This window comes from Rhinichthys klamathensis, unplaced genomic scaffold (assembly GCF_029890125.1).
Source record: "Rhinichthys klamathensis goyatoka isolate OS25496 unplaced genomic scaffold, OSU_Roscu_1.1 h1tg000303l_1, whole genome shotgun sequence".
Taxonomy (NCBI): Eukaryota; Metazoa; Chordata; class Actinopteri; order Cypriniformes; family Leuciscidae; genus Rhinichthys; species Rhinichthys klamathensis.
In genome coordinates, this window is record NW_026606822.1 from 2737496 (window position 1) to 2760182 (window position 22687).

The following is a 22687-nucleotide window of genomic DNA, read 5'->3' on the forward strand; positions in this document are numbered from 1 at the left end:
GGTTGTATTTGCTCAACCAAGAAATTCCCCCAGAGAAATGCATGTTTATTTTGGATGGAAAAATTTTATTTCATGATTGATCCACACAGCTGCTCTGAAGTCGCTTATAGCATCACAATGTCAAAAAGACGACAATTTTTCATCTGCGCAGCGCACACACACACAGCAGCTGGACTTTAGATCGTTAGAAACTTTATTGAATTAAAAGTGGTGACAGCATTTGAGCTGACTCAGCAGTGTATAAGCACGCATTCAGCTCCACGTACACAACAAAATTCATCCGCCGTTTATCCGCTTAACACTTGGACTCATACTGATTATTGACACCCAAAATCGCAATATACCAACGTATACACACACACACATAATCATCTACCCCTTTGGAAAAATTCAGCATTCAGAAATGAAAAAGTGCACCGAACACAACGAGAATGGAACCCATGCAAGCTTCAGACGCCCTTCGCCGCGGGGAGGAGACTCAAGTCAGGGAGCGAGGGCGCTTTGTTACGGGTTACAGCGGAGAGCGGTTTTCAACATGGGTAGAGCGAACTGAAACTTCCCAGCATTCCCCGTGGCTCTTCTACTATCAGTCAGGGTTGAGACGGCCCAGGGTCTGGGGGTGAAAACCGAGTCTAGGTGCCCACAATGTTGGGGTCGTGTGCGGAGTCCGGAAGTGGAGAATCGTGGCAGTGGTACAGAAAGCAGTTTCCCCAGCAGCTGTAGCAGATGAGGAACAGCGCCGCCAGGAAGACTAAGGCACAAATGGTACACGGCTTCCTCTCCAACAGGAAGCTGAGCAGGTAGAAGCCCATGAACATGGAGTGGTTGAACCACAGGGCTGGATTCAACGGTTTGGGGATCAGGAGGACCGGGAGTAACCACTGGAGGCAGTACATGGTCTCTGCGTGTGGGGCCGCCTAGTTTGAGCTCAGATATCCGACGTGACGCTACACAATCACAAATCCCCTGTGTATCTGCAAGGGATTAGACACAGTATCCAAATACCAGGCGAGGCCTTTGGAAAAGGAGAGAGAAAGAGAAAACAATTTGATACTCGACTCACACCACCTTATAAGGAACCGAGGTCAAAGCATACGTGTGTATTTTAAGAAATTGTGCAGCTGAAGGCTATTTTTAGTTCCTGGCCTTGAGTCTAACTTCTATCTACATAAACATGACAGCACCGTAAGTCGTATTTGACTAGCGCAACTTAAACGCTTTATTTCATCAAATGTTTCAGAAGAGAAAGATTTAATAGACAATCTCATACTGGAACAGTTAGGCTATTTTAGTAGCTTAGCATACACTTAAAAGATTTAGGGGTGTGCAACATATATTTTAAAAAAAGAGCAAAACAACCATTTATATATATATTTCTTTTCTATTTTACCCCATTTAGACTGATATTACACTGTTTAAATGAAGGATTTACAATCTACAAACGTGATTTGGCAACTAGTGTGACAATTAATTATGGACATATCCAATTGTTCAGTTTATGTTTTGATTTTTCTTATTATTAAAATGTTTAGGAGTATGGCAAAAAGGCCAAACACGTAACGTTAATGAAACCCCTAGTTTTTTAAGATACGTTTATGATTTAAGATACGTAAACGTTTCCCAATTTAGACTGCCATTCCTTGCACTGTTTACACGAAGGATCGACTAAACAAAACAAAAAAGATACAAATTTAGTAATTAGTGAGGTATTGTAATTAATTATGTACATTTCCAATATTTCACTTTGTGTTTTGAAAATTGTTCTTCTCTACACACCCCAGACATTTTAAATGTGAGCTAAATTTCCCCATTTTGACTTCCCACACCGTTTACACGAAATATCGACAATAAACAACAAAAAAGCTATAAATCTGGCAAGTAGTGTGACATTATAGATAATTATGAACATATCCAAAAAGTCAGTTTGTGGTTTTAAATTATGTCATCAAAAAAACACATATGAACAATAAAAACATTGTGATGTTAGCTTGATTGCTAACCGGATATCTAGCATGTGGCTAGGTGTTACACGGAAATAAACTTTCCGACCACAAATGTAAACATATATAATAGTGGCAGTCTCTAATAAGCAAGCTTTAAAACTCAAAAAGACTGAAATGATCATGTTCAGACCTGCCATTCTTTAAATTCAATCCCGATCGTGCACATAAGCCGTCGCCATTGAGCTCTTTAGGGTGATTGCGTAGATTTGTGGAACTCTAAGGACCCGACCGACGGCCTGTGTCCCACAGATGCCTGATGGAAATTCATTCACTGTTTTTCTCTAAGATGTAAATGACCAAAGATTAATTTTTATATAATTATTTTCGCATTTCTCTCTCAGTTTGTTTATTGCATATATACATGCCCTTTTACCAAAGTATTGTGTCCAAAAATGTTTTTTTCATCAGTCTAGTCTACCCATCATCAGGTCAGTTTTCTAAATTGGATATAGGGTGTTTATCATTGATGTAAGGTTGAAAGAAAAAATGTGTATCTTTGTATAATAAAGCTAACTATTTCAATGTGTTTTGCTGACCTATATGTCTTGTCTATACTGATGCCATTGGTCCAACACCTGGTTTTTAGTGCTTATGAAGCATCCATTTGTGCATCCCACACCATTCAGACTGGGAACTAATTAGAAACGGAATGTGTGGGTGTGTGTGTGGGTGTACAGGTTTATATTGCATTGGCATTGTTGGGACCAAATGTCCCCACAAGGATAGTAAAACCTGAAATCACCTACATTGTGTGGACCAGCCGCGGAAAATGTAAAAATGCAGAATGTTTCCTGATGGGTAGGGTTAGCGTGGATAGAATATGTTTGAACAGAAGCCTAAAACCATTACGCCTATAGAGAGTCCCCACAAAGATAGCAAAACTGTGGGGGTGGGGGGTTGATGGCAATTTCTGAAATCCTTGTGGAGACATTGTTTGGTCCCCATGGAACACAGCTTACAAATCATACTAAAATGCAGAGAGTTTTCAGGGTTAGTGTAAGGGAAAAGACTACAGTTTGTTCAGTATAAAAAAACATTATGTCCCCATCCCATATAACATGAAACCCCTTTATAAGTGTGTGTATAAATATAAAACATATTACTGACTATAAATAAAATATAATTGAATATAATATGCAATTCAGAGCAAAAAGTATGTCAGAAGCCCTGACAGCATGTAAAATCAATTCTAATAGTGGCATTTTTAATAATTAAACATAACCTATACCACATCCTTGATGTGGGCATCTTAACAGACAGACACCATTGAAGCTGATCTAGTGCATACTAAAGGTGCACTTCAGAACCACGCAAAATGTGCATCGACAGCTGTGGATTGTGTCGTTCATAATGATGAATAATCTGACGTTTTTTCATTTGTGTTTAATGCTGCCTGAAAATGACCGTGTTTGTCTCGCGCATGGCTAAATCTCCCGTCGAGATCTTCCTGTCAGCATCCCACCGTTACTATGATATCTGTGTGTGGAGCGATCGCGCCTGGAGGTGAGTGCGCCTTCTCTTTCTTACCAATCACGGCAAATATATTAGGAGGTGTTGGTCGCACGCTACATTTGTCTTTTATTAAACCCTGGTTGTAAAATATTCAAATAGAAACATAAAACTCTTGAGGTGTCACAAGGTCATATCGTAAGCTATAAACGCACAGAACGCGTTAATATGAGCTTTTACACGGGTAATAGTCGACGCGTCGCCCGCTTATTAATTATCGCTCGCTCGAATGAGATTTTACGCGTATTCAGGGTGAAGTCAGGTAAAATGGGCCAGTCTGTGGTAAATCATCTGGAGCAGAATTAGATGGGTCTTTGCACATTGTGTAGTAGACCGCTGTTTGTGTTGTGTGCTATCAGGGTCTCTTTTACTCGTTATATGTCGCAAAAACAAGCCCAGGTCCTCGCGGTCATCACTGCTTCTTTCAGGTAAAACAGGCCAGGGAATCCTTATGCAAAACCATGATTGTGAACAAAGAAACAAACAGCCTGTTGTAAATTAACAGTTAATTCTAATTTAGTTTATATCATGGCATTACAAAAATGTAAGAAAGTAGTGTAGCCTATGTGTTGAGAGATTACGTTGAATGTCGGGGTTATTTCTCTAAATTGTAATTTTGAACATGTTCAAAAACATAGGCTGTATAGTTGGAATTGACATGTAGCCTACATTACCGTCTTTCTTTATGTTGTTTTTCTTGTGTATGTGCACATTTATAGACAGCGAAATAGACTGTGGCTTTAAAGGGGAACGGTCTATTTTAAATCATTTTCGAATCTAACAGTTGATTGATGTTAAATGATGCAAAGGTAATTTTCGAAGTGCAATCTATGCAAATTGTTAGACTATTAGCGTCCACTATCACAGTAATCTAAAAGTAGCCTAAATTAAATATTTTAGTTGTGGTGATTGCATGATAGTGATGCTTAATTTCCTCTGCCTGTTAAACGTATCGCAGTGGTTGCTATCGTTACCTGCCATGCAAACGCGACGAAATATAGCGTGCTCTCGCTCTCTTGTAATCTGTCTTTTATAATCCTATACTTGTATGAAAAAATAATAACTCCACACCCCACGCTCCATATTTTGCTTTGGGAGGTGGGTGGAAATCACACCGTTGGAAATCACACGTAACGAAGAACGTTTAGCTAATGTTCATATTAAGTTAAAATTAAAACATTATTTGAATATTCTCTGTTCAGAATGTCCATTTAAAAAAAAAAAAGTTTTAATTTCGTTCTTGCGTATTTGACCGTTGAGGAAACATTCCATTTTATCATTTTACATTGTGTGGGATAATTGGAATGTTCTTATGGGATGTTCTTTGAACATTCTGAAACAAGTAGTAACATTTAAAAATGTTAGATGAACATCTAAACTTCCGCGAACAATGTATTAATAATGTTTTGAGAACATTATTAAAAACCACATCATGTGAATTAACATTATTGGAAGAATGTTCGCTAATAACATTTAATGTTAGTCTGTGTACAGTTCTGTGTACATTCCCTGTTGGTTAGGCCCACTATATAAAGTTACATCTCTTTTTTCTCTGCTCATGTACAGAAATCATTTATGATACTTTACTTTAGGATATTCAGTCGTTTTTTATATGAATATAACCTGTCTAATCTTAAATTATTCCCATCCATTTACCCACAAAAAAACAACAACAAAAAAAAACATAATGTTGTGGCAATTGTTTAAAATAGCTTGCAGTGATTGAATATTGATTAAATTCAGTGTTATTATTTAATACATAAATGAAACCACTAGATCAATATCAATGTGACATTTTAATCCTTTAACTGTAACCACACATAAACTGTGTGAGATCATTAGTGTGAGATCATTAAAGGGATAGTTCACCCAAAAAGACTCGCCCTCGAGTTGTTCTAAACCTGAATGAATTTCTTTCTTCTATTGAACACAAAAGAAGATATTTTGAAGAATGTCGGAAACCAAACAGTTGAGGCTTTTGGATTGACCTCTGCCGAATCTAACCTGTAATATTTTGGTAACAAGCTCAAGTTTTATTTTATTACCCTGCCACACATCCCAACTTTGACATGTTTCCAAAGAGAAAGACAAGTTGAATATCAATCCTTACGCCATGAAAACAACGCTTCTATACTTATACTTCTCTTATTGATACACAGCCAGGCAATGGGTTTTGAATACCAGTATTATCAGTTTGATTACTTTTTATCAGACATGGTCTGAAGGTAATCTGAATTTTGGGAACAGTTTGTATGGTGATTATGTTTTTGTCAAAAAGCAGCACTGTGTAATAGATTTACTAAGTAAAAAATTGAAACACACATACGATCCTGATGTCCTTTAGAATGGACTCTCGGGCCCTGTTTACATCTGGTATTAACATGAGTTGTGTTCGATCGGATCACAAGTTTTGACCTTGTCCACTTTCAGAGGTAGTCAAAAACGCATTCAACCGGATTGCTTTCGTAGTGTAAACACTCATTCGAACAGCCACAAAAGATGCCTACTCTCTGCCAACTGACCTAAAACATTATGGAAGTACACTAGCTCGACGGGATTCAAACTTTGTTGGCTGAAAACCCGAGTTTGGTTTAAAGTCGAAAAAACGTACCAAGCACAATGTTCTCTCACCATTCCTGATTTCTAACACACACTCACAGCATTCGTGTGGTCTTGTGGCTGTCAGACCAGAAAGTAAAGCTGCCGCTCTCCGCTTGTTTCTCCGTCTTCTCCGGTCAGGTTCATATGTAAATTGCTCAAGCTTATTTTGTCCATTAGATCTGGAAAAAAGGCCCCTACATTTACCTGCCCATATACTCTCCCCTTGAAGAAACCTGGACAGAAGGGGTTTAAAATGTGGACAAAAGAGACGAATTAAAACACCAGGCGTAAACCGGAATGTCTCCCTCGTCTACTTGTGATCCTATCGAAAACCAGGTGTAAACCGGGCCTCATTTGAATGAGTTATTTGGTGTTTTTAAACATGTCAAATATGTCTATTTTATGCTTTCGTTGTTCAAATCGTAACATAGGCTATATTTTCTTTTGAAGGTGAAACAAGAGGCATTTGATTGAACATGAGTGCAAGCGCTCGGTGTCGATGGAGTCCCTGAACGCTGTGGAGCTCCGTGAACTGGGGGATGGGAGCAGGCGAGAACATACTCAGGCCTCCTCAGGACCGCGGCCTGCCACCGGCATCGAAAACGCATCGTTTGAGGATGAGGACCCGGGAACGAGGATCCGCGTTACCTCCAGAACATCTGGAATTGACTATCAGTCAAATCCGCTGCCTATTCAGAGAGAAGTGCCGTCACCGCGGACTGAAGACGAACCTGAGCTTGAATACAACGACCAATCGGTGGACTACGGGTTCATATTCGCGCTAGTTTTCCTCGTAAGCGGAATCATATTAGTGGTAATCGCATATACAATCCCAAGAGAGGTTAAAGTCAACCCGGACCAAGTGACAGCGCGCCAGATGGAGAAACTAGAGATGTATTATGCACAACTCGGTTCTCACCTCGACAAATGCATTATTGCGGGACTTGGTTTGCTCACTCTGGGAGGAATGCTCTTATCCGTTTTATTAATGGTGTCTATATGCAAAGGGGAACTGTATCGGCGGAGGACTTTCGCTAGAAGACCCATGAAATCTTATGGATCCATTAATATGAGGATGAGGCAGCTAGCTGAAGGTGATGGAAGGGAGACGCTCGTGGAATGTGAACCGAACGTCACCGCCGACGCCGCGAACGGTAATCAGGTTCCTTCGGAAACACTAAACACGTAGCACAACTGAATCACATTGATAAAACACTTTTGCATTCCCAAAAGGAAATAGTGCTTGCAAGGCAGCATAAATAACATCTTTAGGAAATTTTTCGTTTTTGGCTTCAATTATCAGTAAAATGAATAATAAGTGGACATGACAACGGCGATCAATGCACAAGGCTATATAATACCATTCATGATTCAGTATGCAAAAAAAAAAGAAAAAAAAGAAATAGCATATATTGCAAAGGCTACATCTGTCAATTGTCAAAGTCAATGGCAGATTTTCTCACTTTAATCTTAAATTCCTATAAAAAACCTGATATTTTCTACAAAACAAAGTTTGAAATGAAAGAAACCTCTCATGGACATTCTAATTTTACTACAAAATGATTCATTAATGTAATGTAACAAGCCAAGTCACAATGCCAAAATCTTGATGCTCTTAAAACAGGCTTCATTTTCTTTGTGCCAAAATATATATTCTTATTTTTTCCATTTAATTCCGGGGCAAAATGTGACATGTTTTCATATACGCTATCTTGCTCATGCTGCCCTGCGAGCACTGGCATCATTTGAACCTTTTTAATCATTTTTAAGCTGTAGGCAAACACGCGAAACACATAATGTGATGGTGCAAAAGCCATGCTAAAGACTCAAAAGACAAGTGAATGAAAGCACAATGGTGAAGCTTCATAATAACGTAACATGCTGCAGAACAAACCGCCACCTGCTACTTTACAAAACTTGAAATAAATGTCTGTATAATCTATAACATCACTAAAGACACTATGAGTGGAATATATACAAGCTATTATTATCCAAGGATGCAATATGCCTTAAGACGTTACAAATGTTCACCGTGAACACAAACATTGGCTTGTTTGTATTTGTCTACTGTTCGTGTTTTGTATATGTGTCACACACCTGCTCGTTGTCATCAACCCACGTTCTTGGAGTAGAGGACAATGTACCGCAACCAAGGGAAGAGACATATGAATGCTTAATGTTTTAAACAAGATATCTATTTTACAATATCTATCATTATGGTACTCTAGTAGATTTGTGCTAACAATTAACAAAAATGTGAAGTTTTACTGTAATGGTGCAATATGCATAGATTCCAGTAGAGATTTATATATGTATATGACAACTTTGTTGTCTTCTCAATGACACAACAGATATACTGTAGGCTTTAAAGTGCCCCTATTATGCTTTTTCAGATTGTATCTTTCATGCAGTGTGTAATTCAGCTGTTTGTGAATGTAAAAGTTCTGCAAAGTTTTAAAGATCACAGAGTTATTGTCTCCTAAAAAAATTCTGAAATCCCTGAAACAAGTCAGTCTCACTTTCATGCACAAACCTACGTAGTTTTGCGTACATTTGCATAATGCCCGCCTGTAGTCTTCATTGGTTCCCCACGAACAACATCTACTTTGCTCCGCCCTCAAACACTGTAGTTGCAGCTGAGACTGGAAGAATTGATACGGTAAAAACGACGCCAGTTCATATCACTGTGAAAGAGCTGAAATTCAGATATATGGTAATGCTCGTTTTGTTTTCCGACACGCGCTATAAGCGGTACACCAATCACAACAGCCTGGGCCATCTGACCAATCAGAGCAGAGTAGTTCTCGGAAAGGCGGGGTTTATAGAGACCAAATCCTATCAAACCTGTTCAGTCACTGTGGAAAAAAAGGTGATGCTGCAATGCATATTATGAGAAAATGAAGGGTTTTTTTTTTTACCTTGGATGCATGTAAACCTTATGTAGGAGACCTCCAAAATTAGAAACCATTAAAGTAGCATAATAAGGGCACTTTAAGAATATGCTCATCACCCCGTTTAAAAGAAAGTTATTGTAATAGGCTAGCACATAAGCAGGTTACATTTGACATTTGTGTGTACTTGATCACTGATGACGCTGCCTGCACCTTGGTTTGGTTTTACTGCTGAACAACTATTTTCTATAAGTACACTATTCAGAGATTGTAATCAAAACTAAGCAGAAACCTAATAAGAGCAGATGTCTTACACGTCTTAGATGTAGTAAAGATCACCCTGGCCTGCAATTATATATTTCCAAGGCATCCAAAATACATACTCACTATATTGCTCTGTGCAGAACAGCTTTATAATGGTATTAATGGAAGTGGTAACTGGTATATAAAGTTAAGATAGGGAAAGCAAAATTCACATTGTGTCGATAGAGTTTCAAAAGTGGACTTATAGAATACTAATAGAATGCAAGGGAGTCACTGTAGAATAATGGAGATTAATGGATGATCAATGCAACACTAAATCAAATGGTTAATGAGAGCACACTGTATCAGAGAGAGTATTGTTACATACTATAATTGATCTCACATTCCAGTGTATTAAATATTCTTTACACAATATATTTACTAAAGTCTAAAGATTGTTCGAAATCGACTATATAATGTTGTTTGGTGGTGTGTAAGTGTGATGCGTTCACATGCTGCTTGATGCATCACTAACTTAAGTGCTGTTTAAATGCTGATTCAAGTGAAATGGACTCGTTGTAATCTTTCTTTGACGCCATCATGTTTCTCATTGCATCCCTAAATTATGGTAAATATATCTGTCATGTACCTGTAAGATGTTGGTTATGGTGTGATGTAAAGTTATAAGGAGAAAGGAAATTGTTTTCATGTCTTCAGTTGTGTAAAATATTGTCTTGTAAGCACAGAGGATCTAGTATTGAGCACTAAAGCATTTATCTTGCACCAAAAGTGTGCTGTTGATCACATTGCTCATGCACAAGCCCCTAAATGAATGTGAATGTCATTAAAATGCATTATGAAATGTTGTAACACTTTTTCAACACGACAGCCTGAACTGAGCAAGTCACATTGACTCTATTGAGAGTGGAATACTAGTATACTTACACTATTGTTTAAATGTTGGGCATCAGTAAGATTTTTTAACTTAAGAAATTAATACTTTTATTCATTATAGATGCATTAAATTGATCAAAAGAGACTTACAAAGTTGCAAAATAATTTTTAAATAAACTCTGTTCATTTAAACTTTCTATTCATCAAAGAATCCTGAAAAAATGTATCATGGTTTCCACAAAAAAAAATTAATAAGAATATGTTTTTTGAGCAGAAAATCCTCATATTAGAATGATTTCTGAGGGATCATGTGACACTGAAGACTGGAGTAATGATGCTGAAAATTCAGCTTTGATCACAGGAATAAATTACATATTAAAATATATTCACATAGAAAACATTTATTTTAAATTGTAATAATATTTCACAAATTGACAGTATTTTGATCAAATAAATGCATCTTTGAGACTTCTTTCAAAAACATTAAAATCATACCGACCCCAAATTTTTGAACCGTAGTGTACTTAAAAAAACAGCCTCACAATATTGCATGCTATATTCAGCGAGTAGCATTAATAATTCCTGAATAAATGTGATTACTTCAATACAATTGTGTACCGCACATTTGATCAAATGTAATAGGTCATCCGTGTATTTCATGCATACAAAAAATGTGCATATATTGCAGAAATAGTAAGAGTAGTATGATAGTATGCTATCCAAATGAGCAGCACAATAATGGGGCTTGTATAGAAGCAGCTGCTCATAATGATCATTGTTGTACAATCTGGCTAGAAAGAGTTCCTAGAAATCCTTGAGAATTACAAACGCAGCTTTCTAACACCGCAGAGGCTTAATGATGTGTATAATACTTGTGTGAACCGAACAGACTGTTATATATTCAAATGAAATGCAGTACCACGGTACTTTGGGCCAATCACTCGGTTTTTTTAATGTGGAGAGCGGGGGTGTTTGTATTGCATGTGTTCAATGTCAGCTGTGCATTTTAAGTCTGTTACCACTTCATGTGTGTTCAAGGCAAATGTGTCACCTTTTTATACTGTTTCCATGCGTGAAATAAATCTTTTTTGTTGCTATACCTGTCTGACTGAATTGATCATGGAACGCTGAGGAACTTTAAAGAATCGCGTGGGACAAATGTATCACTTAAAATGTATGAATATCATTGCACAATAAAACAAAAGTCCCATTTATTTGATTAAAAAGTTAGCACGAGCACACTTCTCAAGCAAAACATTTTTAAAGAGGTTTGTTCGGATTATCAAAGTTAAATGGTTATTTCACCCAAAAAAGAAAATTCTGTTATTAATTACTCACCTTCATGTCCTTCCAAACCCATAAGACTTTCTTTCATCTTCAGAACACAAATGAAGATATTTTTAATGAAATCTGAGAGCTTTCTGTCCCTCCATTGACAGATATATACACAACTACCACTTTGATGCTTCAAAAAGTTCATAAAGAGATCCATAATCCATATTTCTTAAGAGACTCGAATCTCGATTGCTTTATTTGATGTTTAAAAGTGTTTGGACACTTTGTGGAACACATTTTCACATTAAATGTGAAGCACAGAAGTATTTTCACTCTATTGTGACTATCAGTTCTACATTCCCTTAACAAATAAGCACTTAATTCTCCCAGAGATATCCACTATTTCAGTGCAGTCATGCCTAGAGGACACTCGAGTGTCTTTATCTCTGGCAGTAAAGGACAGTCACACTGACATTGCGGACATCATGACTCACTGTGGCCATTTCAGGCATTGATTTCCACTACATGTTCCTCTCACTGAATCAACCGTCTCAGACGCTTTGCATTCATCTATTGATACTTTAAAGAGAGAGTGAGCAAGGTCACTGCAGTTGCATGTAGGAGAAAAGCCCTCGCACAAATCAAAGCAGTTGTAACTTTTCAGATGACTTGGTTAAAGTATATTTTTGGGGGCTTTTTTGCCTTTATTTAGTTAGGACAGTAGGAGGACAGACAGAAAATCATGGGAGAAAGGGGATATGGACCGGGAAAAAATCTCAAGCGGGGACTCAAACTCGGGTCGCCTGAAGTGCAACCACACCAAAGGCCTCGTTTATCAAATGTTGCGTAGAAACCTTCCTACATTTGATATTACAATCATTTCTCGCATGCATACATGACGTCAGTGATTCAGAGAAGGAATGCTTTCAGAGCTCCGCCTGGTAAACGACGCCAAATGAATGTCATTAACAAATAAAAGAGCACTAACGTCCAAATCCTTACTCGAGAACAGCGAGAGAGTTGCCTAGATTTCCAAATACCTGCAGAACTCCGACTCTCTGCCACAAGGGAAAGTGCGTACATTTGCTTAGACCCTGGTGTGGGGCTATAAGCACTTTTCCATGTCAAAGACCGTTCTTATTAATATGAACGTTGGCGTGGATTTTAGCGTGCACGCACTCAAAGTTCAAATCTGTGCGTACGCACATTTTATAAGTGAGGCCCCATTTTTAGAAGCACTTGCCCAAATGTGGCTCCAACTTTTCTTTTTTGAAAAAGAAAATGTGATTGGTCTTTTCTATTGTCTTTTTAGAGTTGCTTTACAGTTTGCATCATTGATCATTATTTTCCTGTTTATCACAGTAAAGACGCTTTGAAACAATATGTATTGTATAAAGCGCTATAAAAAGGTGAGGTGAATTGACTTAAAACTAAAACCATAAAATATTTTATTGTTACTTCAAATATTTTATTTTAGCTAGTTGCCAAGGCAAAATTTCTCTATTTATTTAGTAACTTTATGTATTTAGATGACTAAAACTGAAATTAGAATTAATAAAAAAAAAACAGACACATAAAAAACTAATACAATTTACAAAAACACAACAAAATTACTAAAAATTTAACTAAAATTAAAATGAGAAATTTCATAAATAAAATAAATTCAAATATTTATACTTTTCTTTTTATTTGTTCTTAATTACATTTATTTTTAAACCAAATTTTTATTTTAAATTAAATAATTTTTATCATATGTCTCTTGGTTCTATGATTTTTATCATGTCTAAAAAATATTTTTTTTTACTTTTTATTATTCATTTTATTCCTTAATAATCTGTAATGATTATTTCTAATTCCTTTTATGTATAGCACTTTGAATGACCATTGTGTATGAAATGCTAATATATAAACTTGCTTTGCATTTATTATCAAAAAGAGATCAATCACATCAGAGAAATGGGACAGAATAAAAGCAGTTTAATTTACCAATGCAGAATAAGTCAGTAGCACAAATAACAGTGAAAAAAATGGAATTATTTAGTCAATATCAAAATGAAAACGAGTTGTACTATTTTTTTAAGGAATTCTGTTTCACAACAGTTTATTCAAACAGAAAGTGCATAAGACTGCAGAGCAGTGAGAGTTATGGGATGTTGCGTAAGTGCGTTCTACATGAACATGTCATCATAGCCTGGTGGAGGCATGTGATCAGGGTCTGGCCTGAAAGAGAAAGCCAAACGAAAGGCATTAGAGGTGAGGATATGATGTAAAATGAGGTAAGTGCAGTTTTACAGCTAAACTCAGATCATTGGCAGCAATAAAGATCCCATTAACGCTCTTACCCGGGTCTGTGTCGCCCAACCGGACCGAAGGGGTCAAAGCGGGCACCAGGAGGGACAGCGCCTGGAGGGAGGACTCCAGGAATACCAGAGGAGGGGTCAAACCCTGAGCGAGGAAACCCGGCACGCAACGGATCGACGATCATTCCTCCTGCCCTTCCCCTGGAGAACGAACCAAGAGACAAGACCTATTAATAATTCAGCGAGCAAGGTCGTTCCTTGAAGGTGCACTCATTCATTTTCATTCTTAAATGTTCTGTGATGCCTTTTATCCGTGCTACTTTCTCCAACTGTTGTATTATACATAAGGGTGGTCCGAAAATTACATTGTGCACATCTCAGGGTGCTTTCACACGGGCGGTTTAGTTCAAACAGCACGGTTCGCATGAAAAATTGGTAATGTGAAAGCTGTCATATGGACCCTTGAGCATATGGAGCAAAGGCGCCCGTTTGCAAGCAGCAGAAAGCCGAGTTCATGCAACGCACATACATTCACTGCTGTGTTTAATAGCACTAAATTAATTTTAAAAATCGCAATATATTGACCGGATCCTGTCGTCTATCATCCATGTTTGTGATGACGTAAGATGCACCGGGATTCGAGAGAATCAAATGTGTGAAACCAGACTCTATAAGGAGCGCCTGAAACAAACGCACTCGGGTTCGGATCGTGGCAAGCATGACCAGTGTGAAAAACCCCCTAAGAAAGATTCTGTATCTGTAATCTACAGGTCAACATGCATGACGCATTTACAGATGAGTGTTTTGGCAAATAAGTGATGGGATTTCTCACCCGAAGGGATCCAGATCGGCACCACCTGCAGCAAAAGGAGCCATCGGGTCAGGCCTAAAAAACAACACACACAGAGAGACATTTCAGAGGCATTCTGTTACACTGTATTGAATATATGTATATTAATGTTATATATAACTGCATAATACTAACAATTGTATGTTACTGTTCAAAAGTTTGGAGTCAGTAAGATTTTTTAATATTTTAAATGTTTCTGAAAGAAGTCTCTTCGGCTCACCAAGGCTGCATTTATTTGATCAAGAATACAGTAAAAACAGTAATATTCTGAAATATTATTACAATTTAAAATAACTTTTTCTCAAATTCATACATTTTAAAATGGAATTTATTCCTGTGGCAAAGCTGAATTGTCACATGATCCTAGTTTTTTTATTCTTTGATTAATATAAAGTTTTTTTCAATATAGTTATTTGCCTGAAACATAAATCTTTTGTAACACCATAAATGTCTTTACTGTCACTTTCGATCAATTTAATGCATTTTTTGTTGAATAAAACCAACAATTTCGTACAGATCCCAAACTTGTGAACAATAGTGTGTGTGTGCATATTATATATATATATATACACTACCGTTCAAAAGTTTGGGGTCGGTACGATTTTAAATACTTTTAAAAGAATTCTCTTCTGCTAACCATGGCTGCGCTTATTTGATTAAAAATACAACAAAAATCAGTTATAGTATTAAATATTATTCCAGTGTAAATCAGCTGTTTTCTGTGTGAATATATAGTAAAGTGTAATTTATTCCTGTGATCAAAGCTGAATTTTCAGCATCACCAGTGTCAGTGTCTTAGTGTCAAATGATCCTTCACAAATCAGTATAATATGAGGATTTGATGCTCAAGAAACATTTATTATTATTATCAATGTTGAAACAGTTGTTGGTCTGTCAGTTGTACAGTTTTTTTTTTTTTTTTTTTGGATTCTTTGATGAATAGGAAGTTCAAAAGAACAGCATTTGTTTGAAATAGAATCTTTTGTAACATTATAAATGTCTTTACTGTCCTTGATAAATAAAAGTATTGATTTCTTTCCTCCAAAAAATAAAAAATAAAATTCTCACTGACCCCAAACTTTTGAACGGTAGTGTATATATATATATATATATATATATTGTACACACAGTATATTGTTTTTTTTTTTTACATGTCTGAATGTCACTGAATTAAATAACAACAAAATATAAAGTGTGTATAATTCCAAGACTTTTTAACAACAACATATGGCTGTTTGATGAATACATGTTCAGTATGTAGATGATTATTTGGCTTAATCTGTGAATCTCCATATGCAGAATGTGGATCGGCTGTGACTCAGCTCAATGTTTTGAACACAGGACACTTTCTGAGTGTCTGGCAGCAGAGCACGTTTGACTGAATTACATCACGCCCACAGCAACAGCAAGTCGATAAATCGCTGACATCATAAAGAATCTGATAGGGGTCACCGTGAACCCAGGAAGGGGAAGTGGAAGACAAACACCGAAATCCACCTCTGGGTTTCTGCCATGACCTTACGAACATTTTCCTCATCTCTTTCTCCCTTCAAACTATTCGTTCTTGTTTTTGCCACTTTTTAGTGATAGAGACTAAAGAGAAAACAGGAAATCAAGGTCACAACGCAGGCTGCATCCCCCACAGCTCCTTCAAGTATGTTACAAAAATATATAAATGTTTGGGTTTCAAACAAACAGATTTTACTAAATCTCCCAATTTGATGGAAGTGATGCGGGCACTGGGCATCTCTCACCCAGGGGTGCGTCTCAATCAGCTGTCGTGAATCAGTATATCGTGTACACAAATTCAGGCACTGGAAAAGACCGTGCATGGCTCACTACACACTGATGGTGACATGACAACGTCCTCATTGTACAACGTCACTACTGGTATTTATGAACAAAAGCAGAACTGATCTTTCTCAGATAATTCTTTGATATTATTTTAAGTACATTAAAGGGGTCATCGGATGCCCATTTTCCACAAGTTGGTATGATTCTTTAGGGTGTTCATGTAAAGTTTGTGACATACTTCCTCAATGGCTGTGTAAAACAACACCCTTTTACCTCCTCAAAAACAGCTCTGTTCACAGCGACCTGTTTCGGTGCATGTCTCTTTAAATGATAATGAGCAACTGCTCACCCCACTCCTCTCTTCCATGGGGCGTTTGGACAGAAGACACACAAAGTGCTGCCTTGGTGGACAGTATACAAATGGCTGAGGGCGGATATATGCTAATACGGGAAATATGCTAATACGGGACAGTCCGTCAGTGGTCGTGGGCGGAGCAATATGACATCATATTGCTCATAAAATCCAAACGGCTTGATTATTGAGAGGCTTTTTGAGGATAAAAAAAGGAGTGAATGGGTTTTTTTCATTGTATGATTCTTTGTCCACACACTGTGAATTTCGCAACCGATGACCCTTTGATAAATACTATAAAAAATTAAGTAAAATACTTTGATAAATAAATGATAAATGTAATATAGATTATGTTCATTACCTGTCTAGCGATGTAGGTTTATGCTGAAATATAATTCAATAATGGTTTGTATTTTAAAAATCATCTATCATTATGTGTAGTGGGTTGGCTCACGTGATTTATGTTTCGCACTTCTGAACTTCCATTAAAGCTGCTATAGGTAACGTTTGTAAAAAACATTTTTTACATATTTGTTAAAACTGTCATTATGTCCTGACAGTAGAATATGAGACAGATAATCTGTGAAAAAAAATCAAGCTCTTCTGGCTCCTCCCAGTGGTCCTATTGCCATTTGCAGAAATACACGCTCCCGGTCAGAAACAACCAATCAGAGCCAGGAGGAATGTCTTAGCAGTGTCAATCACGCTCGTGTACGCGCTGATCACACCCCTCTCTTGCACAGCGCGAGCCGTCGTTCAAACTCAAGATTGCCGGCGTGCTGCAGCTGTGCTTATGACGGAGAAACAACCTAAACTGCCAATTCTCGAGTGACACCTGCTCATAAAACAAAGAGGTAAAAGGAAAAAGGCCGATGACGATAACCAAGCGAAAAAGAAAGAATTACACAGAGCCCATTGACTCGGTGTCAAAACTCGAGCCGCATAACATGTAGATAAAATGTCACGCACTCTGCTAAGCAACAATTGAAACCTGCTAATTCACTGGCTTGTCATGTTGCTGAAATAATGTACTAGCACACCTTATCTAGCATTATATATCGCTAGAATAATTACTTACCTACTGTAACGTTAGTTACCGTTATATTAACGTTATCTTACTTGCTATTTATAACTTATAGAAAGAGTGCAACGTTATAAAGTTACATGTAGGCTATTGCAAAATACATAATGATTTGAGGACCAAGTTTGTAGTCAAAGTATAGGCAGGCCATAGTCAATGTAAAGCATATTATTGACGTTTAGTCCCTATTAATGAATGTGCCATAAAACTTTTTATCCGCTGTTATCGGTGGCCCTGTTTACTAGCCTGCGTGTTCACGACGGGCTCCGCTGTGGAGGACGAGCTGTGGAGGGAGGGCTGTAGTGCAGCAGAGAGCAAGGGGGTGGGAGCTGTAAGTTGTGCTTGTTCAAATTTTCAGGCTAAGTCAACGTTTTCTCAAAACTCCCTACTGCAGCTTTAAGGGAAAGTAGTGATTGTTAGACTTTTTAGGGAGCCAAAGTTTCAGTGCGCTGGAAGGATTTTGCGATTGAGACAGCCCTTAAAATGGCCGCCTCCCTGATCACTGATCAGTGCCCTGACTCATGAACTAGTGAGCTGATTGAGACGCACCCCAGTCTCTCAGTGCACAGTCTGCAGTGCCAGACACACAAAACCAACAACACTCAGTGCTTCAAAAATAGACACAGTACAGCAGTGAGAGCTCTCGCAGGACTCACACTGGGAAATATTAAACAGGACAGAGGACATGAGCTGACACCTACACAACACACATACAAATCTCACTCGCAAAGTCCCAGTGCACCCCGTAACGTCCTTCACACACACAAACACACTCATTTACAGATGAACTTTAGCTCGACAAACACGCAGGGAGATCTATTTGAATCTATTAGAGTTAATATAGTTTCTATTCAAGGTAAAGTTGGGATGAAATGGAAGTTGCGATAGTCTTTTCTTCCTTTTTGTGATGTATGTGATAATACTGCATTCTATAAATTTGTCTTTTTCTTTCATGAAATAACAAAATAAAATCTTAGTTTAATTCAGCTAATAAATCTTATGAAATTAGAAGCCTAAGCCTGTTTCATCATACTACTTTTTTTTTTTTTACTTTATTGATCTTAGTCATACAGACCAGTGTTATTTTATTATTTATTTAAGATACTATTATGGTTTTTAATTAATATATCGAATTAGATTTTATGTATTACATTTTTCATTTTCAGTTACATTTTTAGTTATTTTGTTGTGTGTGCGTCTATAGTTTGAATTCAATTTTATTTTAGATTTTTTTTAGTACACCAAATTAAACAATGAAAATGGGAAATGTTGCCTTGGCAAGTTTTTTAAAATTTATTTTCAGTTAAAATTTATTTTCAAGTAATGAAAATGTTTTCATTTGGTTTTAGTTTGAGTTATAATACAGGGTGTCTACAGATATAAACAAGTTGAATTTAAGACTTTTTAATGTCACTTTGAATGAAATTTAAGACCAAACCTGTGATGGAAATACACATTATATGTAATATTTAATGTTTAACCTAAGTAATTGAAGTAATTTAATATGAACTACTTGTTTATTGAACTAAAATCAATGTTACATTTGCAATCGTGAGAATCTTCAGCAAAATAGCTCCCGTCATGTTATGCTACTCAACTATATCATATGTTATAAATAAAAAAACTCAACATTGTGAATTTTTAATTCAGTATGTTTCTCTGTGAGTTATGATGTGTGCGGTTATGCTCGTTTGTTTTGATTTCTCACTATAAAGTCTCACAGAGAGCCTCAACAGCGCTTACAGAAACACATCATTATCAATCGCCGTTTATGTAATAAAATCAGAATCATTCTCGCGATTTGATGCTTCGCTGGTTATTTGACGGACATTGGGTTCGTCAGACTGGAGAAATATTAGCGTTAATGTGACCAGAAATATTTAAGACCCATCGAATCTGAATTTAAGACATTTTAATACGTTTTAAGGCCTTTTAATAGGAAAACTTTTTTTAAGACATTTTAAGACTTTTTAAAGACCCGCGGCCACCCTGTAATAATAACCCTGATACAGGCCATGCATACACAAACACAGGGGACTGACCCTCTAAATAAGGTCCTTATTTCATAGTTTAGGTGTGTTTTTAAACAATACAGACCACAAAAGTGAAATCATTCATATTTTCCCTGAATAGATTGCGAACAGAAGTTAGGATCACCTAAGGCGGTAACCATAGCAACAGCTGGCTGCTCCAGTGCTGTTAGGTCGGATAACTGTGCTATACAAATCTCCACAGACCACCTGAAAATGACCTCTAGAAAGATGATACCCTTGAAAACCAATGTAAAAGTTGCATGAAAACAAGAGTGAGAGAATGAACGTTCACCAGTTAGGAGGCTGTCTGTTTGAAGGGCCTCTGGTTGGGATCAGGAGCGGATCACGGTGAGGGTCCCTTAAGTTTGAAGCTCTTTCCCGGTCTGTCTTCCTCTCTGTCTTTCCTTGACGCTCCTCTTTTTTAGTGGGCAGCAGTGAGGACTTGAGCTTTGCGGTCAACTCATCTGTGTTCTTAAACACGCTGAAAGCAAAATTAATAAATTAGATAATGCATAACCTTCTTTGATTTACCTCAACTGATTACTCATTTGATATTGCCACTATCACAGATATGTTGGCATTGAGCTTTTTTTTCAAGAGAAAGTTTGCATATGTTCAGAAAACTATGGAAAAACTAATCTTTTTTTTTTTTTAAAGAAGTCTCTTAAGCTCATCAAGCCTGCATTTTTTTTTTATAAAAAATACAGAAATATTGTAAAATATTATTACATGATGTTTTTTTATTTGAATATACTTTAAAATATAATTTATTTCTGTGATGCACAGCTGAATTTTCAGCATCATTACGGTTTTCAGTGTCACATGATCCTTCATAAATCATTCTAATATGCTGATTTATTATCAATGTTGGAAACAGTTGTGCTGCTTAATATTTTTTTTATAACCTGCATAAAAAATAACAGCATTTATTTAAAACCAAAATCTTTTGTAACAAATCCTAGACCTAAAACAAACTGTTCAAAAGTTTGGGGTCAGTCATTTTTTTTTTCTTTTTGGAAAGAAATTAATACTTTTAATCAGCAAGGATGTGTTAAATTGATAAAAAGTGATAGTAAAAATGTATACTGTTAGAAAAGATTTCTATTTTGAATAAATGCTGTTCTTTTTTAACTTTTTATTTATCAAAGAATCCTGAAAAAAGTATCACAGGTTCCAAAAAAATATTAAGCATCACAACTGTTACCAACATTGATAATAACGGAGTATCAAATCAGTATATTAGAATGATTTCTGAAGGATCATGTGACACTGAAGACTGGAGAAATGATGCTGAAAATTTAGCTTTGCATCACAGGAATAAATTGTACTGTATATTAAAATAGAAAAACATTATTTTAAATTGTAATAATATTCCACAATATTACTGTTTTTTTTTTTCTGTATTTTTGCTCAAATAAATGCAGGCTTGATGAGCATAAGAGTCTTCTTTCAAAAACATTAAAAATAGTAATGTTTCCAAACTTTTAACCGGTACTGTACGAGTAATGGACACCTAAACATTGAACCAAATAAATTCACAAACCTTTCATACGTCTGCATATTGGCCTCATCAACATACTCACTGCAGTTAACGGTGAGATCGGTTACTTTTTCTGTTGTGGAGTCCTACAAAAGATTAAAAAGGAGTGTTGAAAACCATCCAGTCTAACACTATTATGTCATCTGTAACGAAATGCATTGCATATAATACAACTGAATTACCATTAAATTAAAGATCAGGGTTGAATCCACTGTGAAGGCTTTGAGCAGTAGGTTTGACCTGTCATCATTTGATATGTATCTGAGTGCATACAGCTCATTGCTTTCATTCCAGCCGGGTGGAAGCAGTTCTGACGACTTCTCTCCATCTTTAGGCTGTGTGGAAAATCAAGCTTTTATAACCAGGCAAATATTACCGCGCGCCTTCAAAACAAAACAGTAAAGCATTTGCTGCAAATGCCTATTGGCTCGATATTTTTTCTAATGGAATGACAATCAGAAGAAGAAAAAAAATTAAGTGTGAAAAAGTGTCTTTTAGTATGACATTTCAGTTAGGACACAAGACTGCTAGTTTTTGTAACAGATTATCATCAGTCATCATTCACTTACATCATCTCCAATGCCGAGACATTTGTAGCCACTTTTCACTATTTCCCAGTGTACAAAACAGATCAGAGCATCTTGAGAACAGGTTATAGAGTTTGATACGCAGTTGAAGAGCAGCTCCAGTCCAGCCATCTTTAAACAGAGTGATATTCCGCAGAAATGAAACCAAAACAAACAGCGGTCTGTGTAAAAATAAAGAGCGACTTAAACTCTGAATGCATGGCGTATGGACGCCGCAGAGGTGACAGTAATATTCCGTTTGAATTTTAACGTTACGCGCGCTTTGAAAGAACTATATGTATATGTTTATTTGAATGTTAATTCTACCAATGTAACGTTTGTTGCTAAATTTGTTGGTCATGCACATGTGGTCCGACGAGAAATGTTCCCGACTGGAAACAACAACTGACTGAACATTCATTCCGTTGGTAAAAGCGATAGAACACTTTTAGAAAATAGATTTTGATCATTTCTAAGTTCTCATTACTACATTCTTTGACTACTTCCAAACATACGCTACCTGGTAGCATCCGTTATATTAATTAAATACATTTCAGCCAGTAGTTTGTTCGGAAATGTTTGTTTGCCTGGAAATGGGCGTTTTACCTGGAGTTTGTGTGCTACTGCTATCCTACAAAAGATTACAATGTACTTAAGTATTACTACAGCTTTTATTTATTTATGCTCTACCATGTACCAAGGTATTGCCACCTGATACCATCATTGTATTGTTCTGTCACCGTGCTTTCTTGTAA

General features: G+C 36.8%; 3 protein-coding genes and 1 long non-coding RNA gene across 4 annotated transcripts; 2 read left to right on the forward strand and 2 right to left on the reverse strand.

Moving 5' to 3' along the window:
• Positions 1–175: 175 nt before the first annotated feature.
• blcap (bladder cancer associated protein) lies at positions 176–2244 on the reverse strand. Its single transcript, XM_056270528.1, has 2 exons — positions 2134–2244; positions 176–1015 (listed from the first exon to the last, which is right to left on the reverse strand). The coding sequence occupies exon 2, from the start codon at positions 894–896 to the stop codon at positions 633–635; it is 264 nt and encodes an 87-aa protein (XP_056126503.1). The 5' UTR covers positions 897–1015; positions 2134–2244; the 3' UTR covers positions 176–632.
• An 869-nt stretch (positions 2245–3113) lies between these two features.
• tmem74b (transmembrane protein 74B) lies at positions 3114–7419 on the forward strand. Its single transcript, XM_056270494.1, has 2 exons — positions 3114–3506; positions 6564–7419. The coding sequence occupies exon 2, from the start codon at positions 6613–6615 to the stop codon at positions 7300–7302; it is 690 nt and encodes a 229-aa protein (XP_056126469.1). The 5' UTR covers positions 3114–3506; positions 6564–6612; the 3' UTR covers positions 7303–7419.
• Positions 7420–10611: 3192 nt separating this feature from the next.
• Positions 10612–11238, forward strand: LOC130104100 (uncharacterized). Its single transcript, XR_008809434.1, has 2 exons — positions 10612–10814; positions 10870–11238. It is a non-coding gene; the product is annotated as an uncharacterized LOC130104100 (long non-coding RNA).
• A 2140-nt stretch (positions 11239–13378) lies between these two features.
• psmf1 (proteasome inhibitor subunit 1) lies at positions 13379–22239 on the reverse strand. Its single transcript, XM_056270539.1, has 7 exons — positions 21936–22239; positions 21549–21701; positions 21370–21452; positions 20119–20307; positions 14549–14602; positions 13759–13917; positions 13379–13636 (listed from the first exon to the last, which is right to left on the reverse strand). The coding sequence occupies exons 1-7, from the start codon at positions 22062–22064 to the stop codon at positions 13585–13587; spliced, it is 819 nt and encodes a 272-aa protein (XP_056126514.1). The 5' UTR covers positions 22065–22239; the 3' UTR covers positions 13379–13584.
• Positions 22240–22687: the final 448 nt, after the last annotated feature.

What these genes read in the sequence shown, in the direction of transcription:
- blcap (XM_056270528.1), bottom strand. Translation starts at nt 896, where the DNA reads ATGTACTGCCTCCAGTGGTTACTCCCGGTCCTCCTGATCCCCAAACCG.
- tmem74b (XM_056270494.1), top strand. Translation starts at nt 6,613, where the DNA reads ATGGAGTCCCTGAACGCTGTGGAGCTCCGTGAACTGGGGGATGGGAGC.
- psmf1 (XM_056270539.1), bottom strand. Translation starts at nt 22,064, where the DNA reads ATGGCTGGACTGGAGCTGCTCTTCAACTGCGTATCAAACTCTATAACC. An exon ending in CCCTGATCTTTAATTTAATG is followed by an intron (nt 21,453 to 21,548) that starts GTAATTCAGTTG and finishes AATCTTTTGTAG; the next exon opens with GACTCCACAACAGAAAAAGT. An exon ending in AACAGACAGCCTCCTAACTG is followed by an intron (nt 14,603 to 20,118) that starts GTGAACGTTCAT and finishes GTTGTTTTTTAG; the next exon opens with GCCTGACCCGATGGCTCCTT.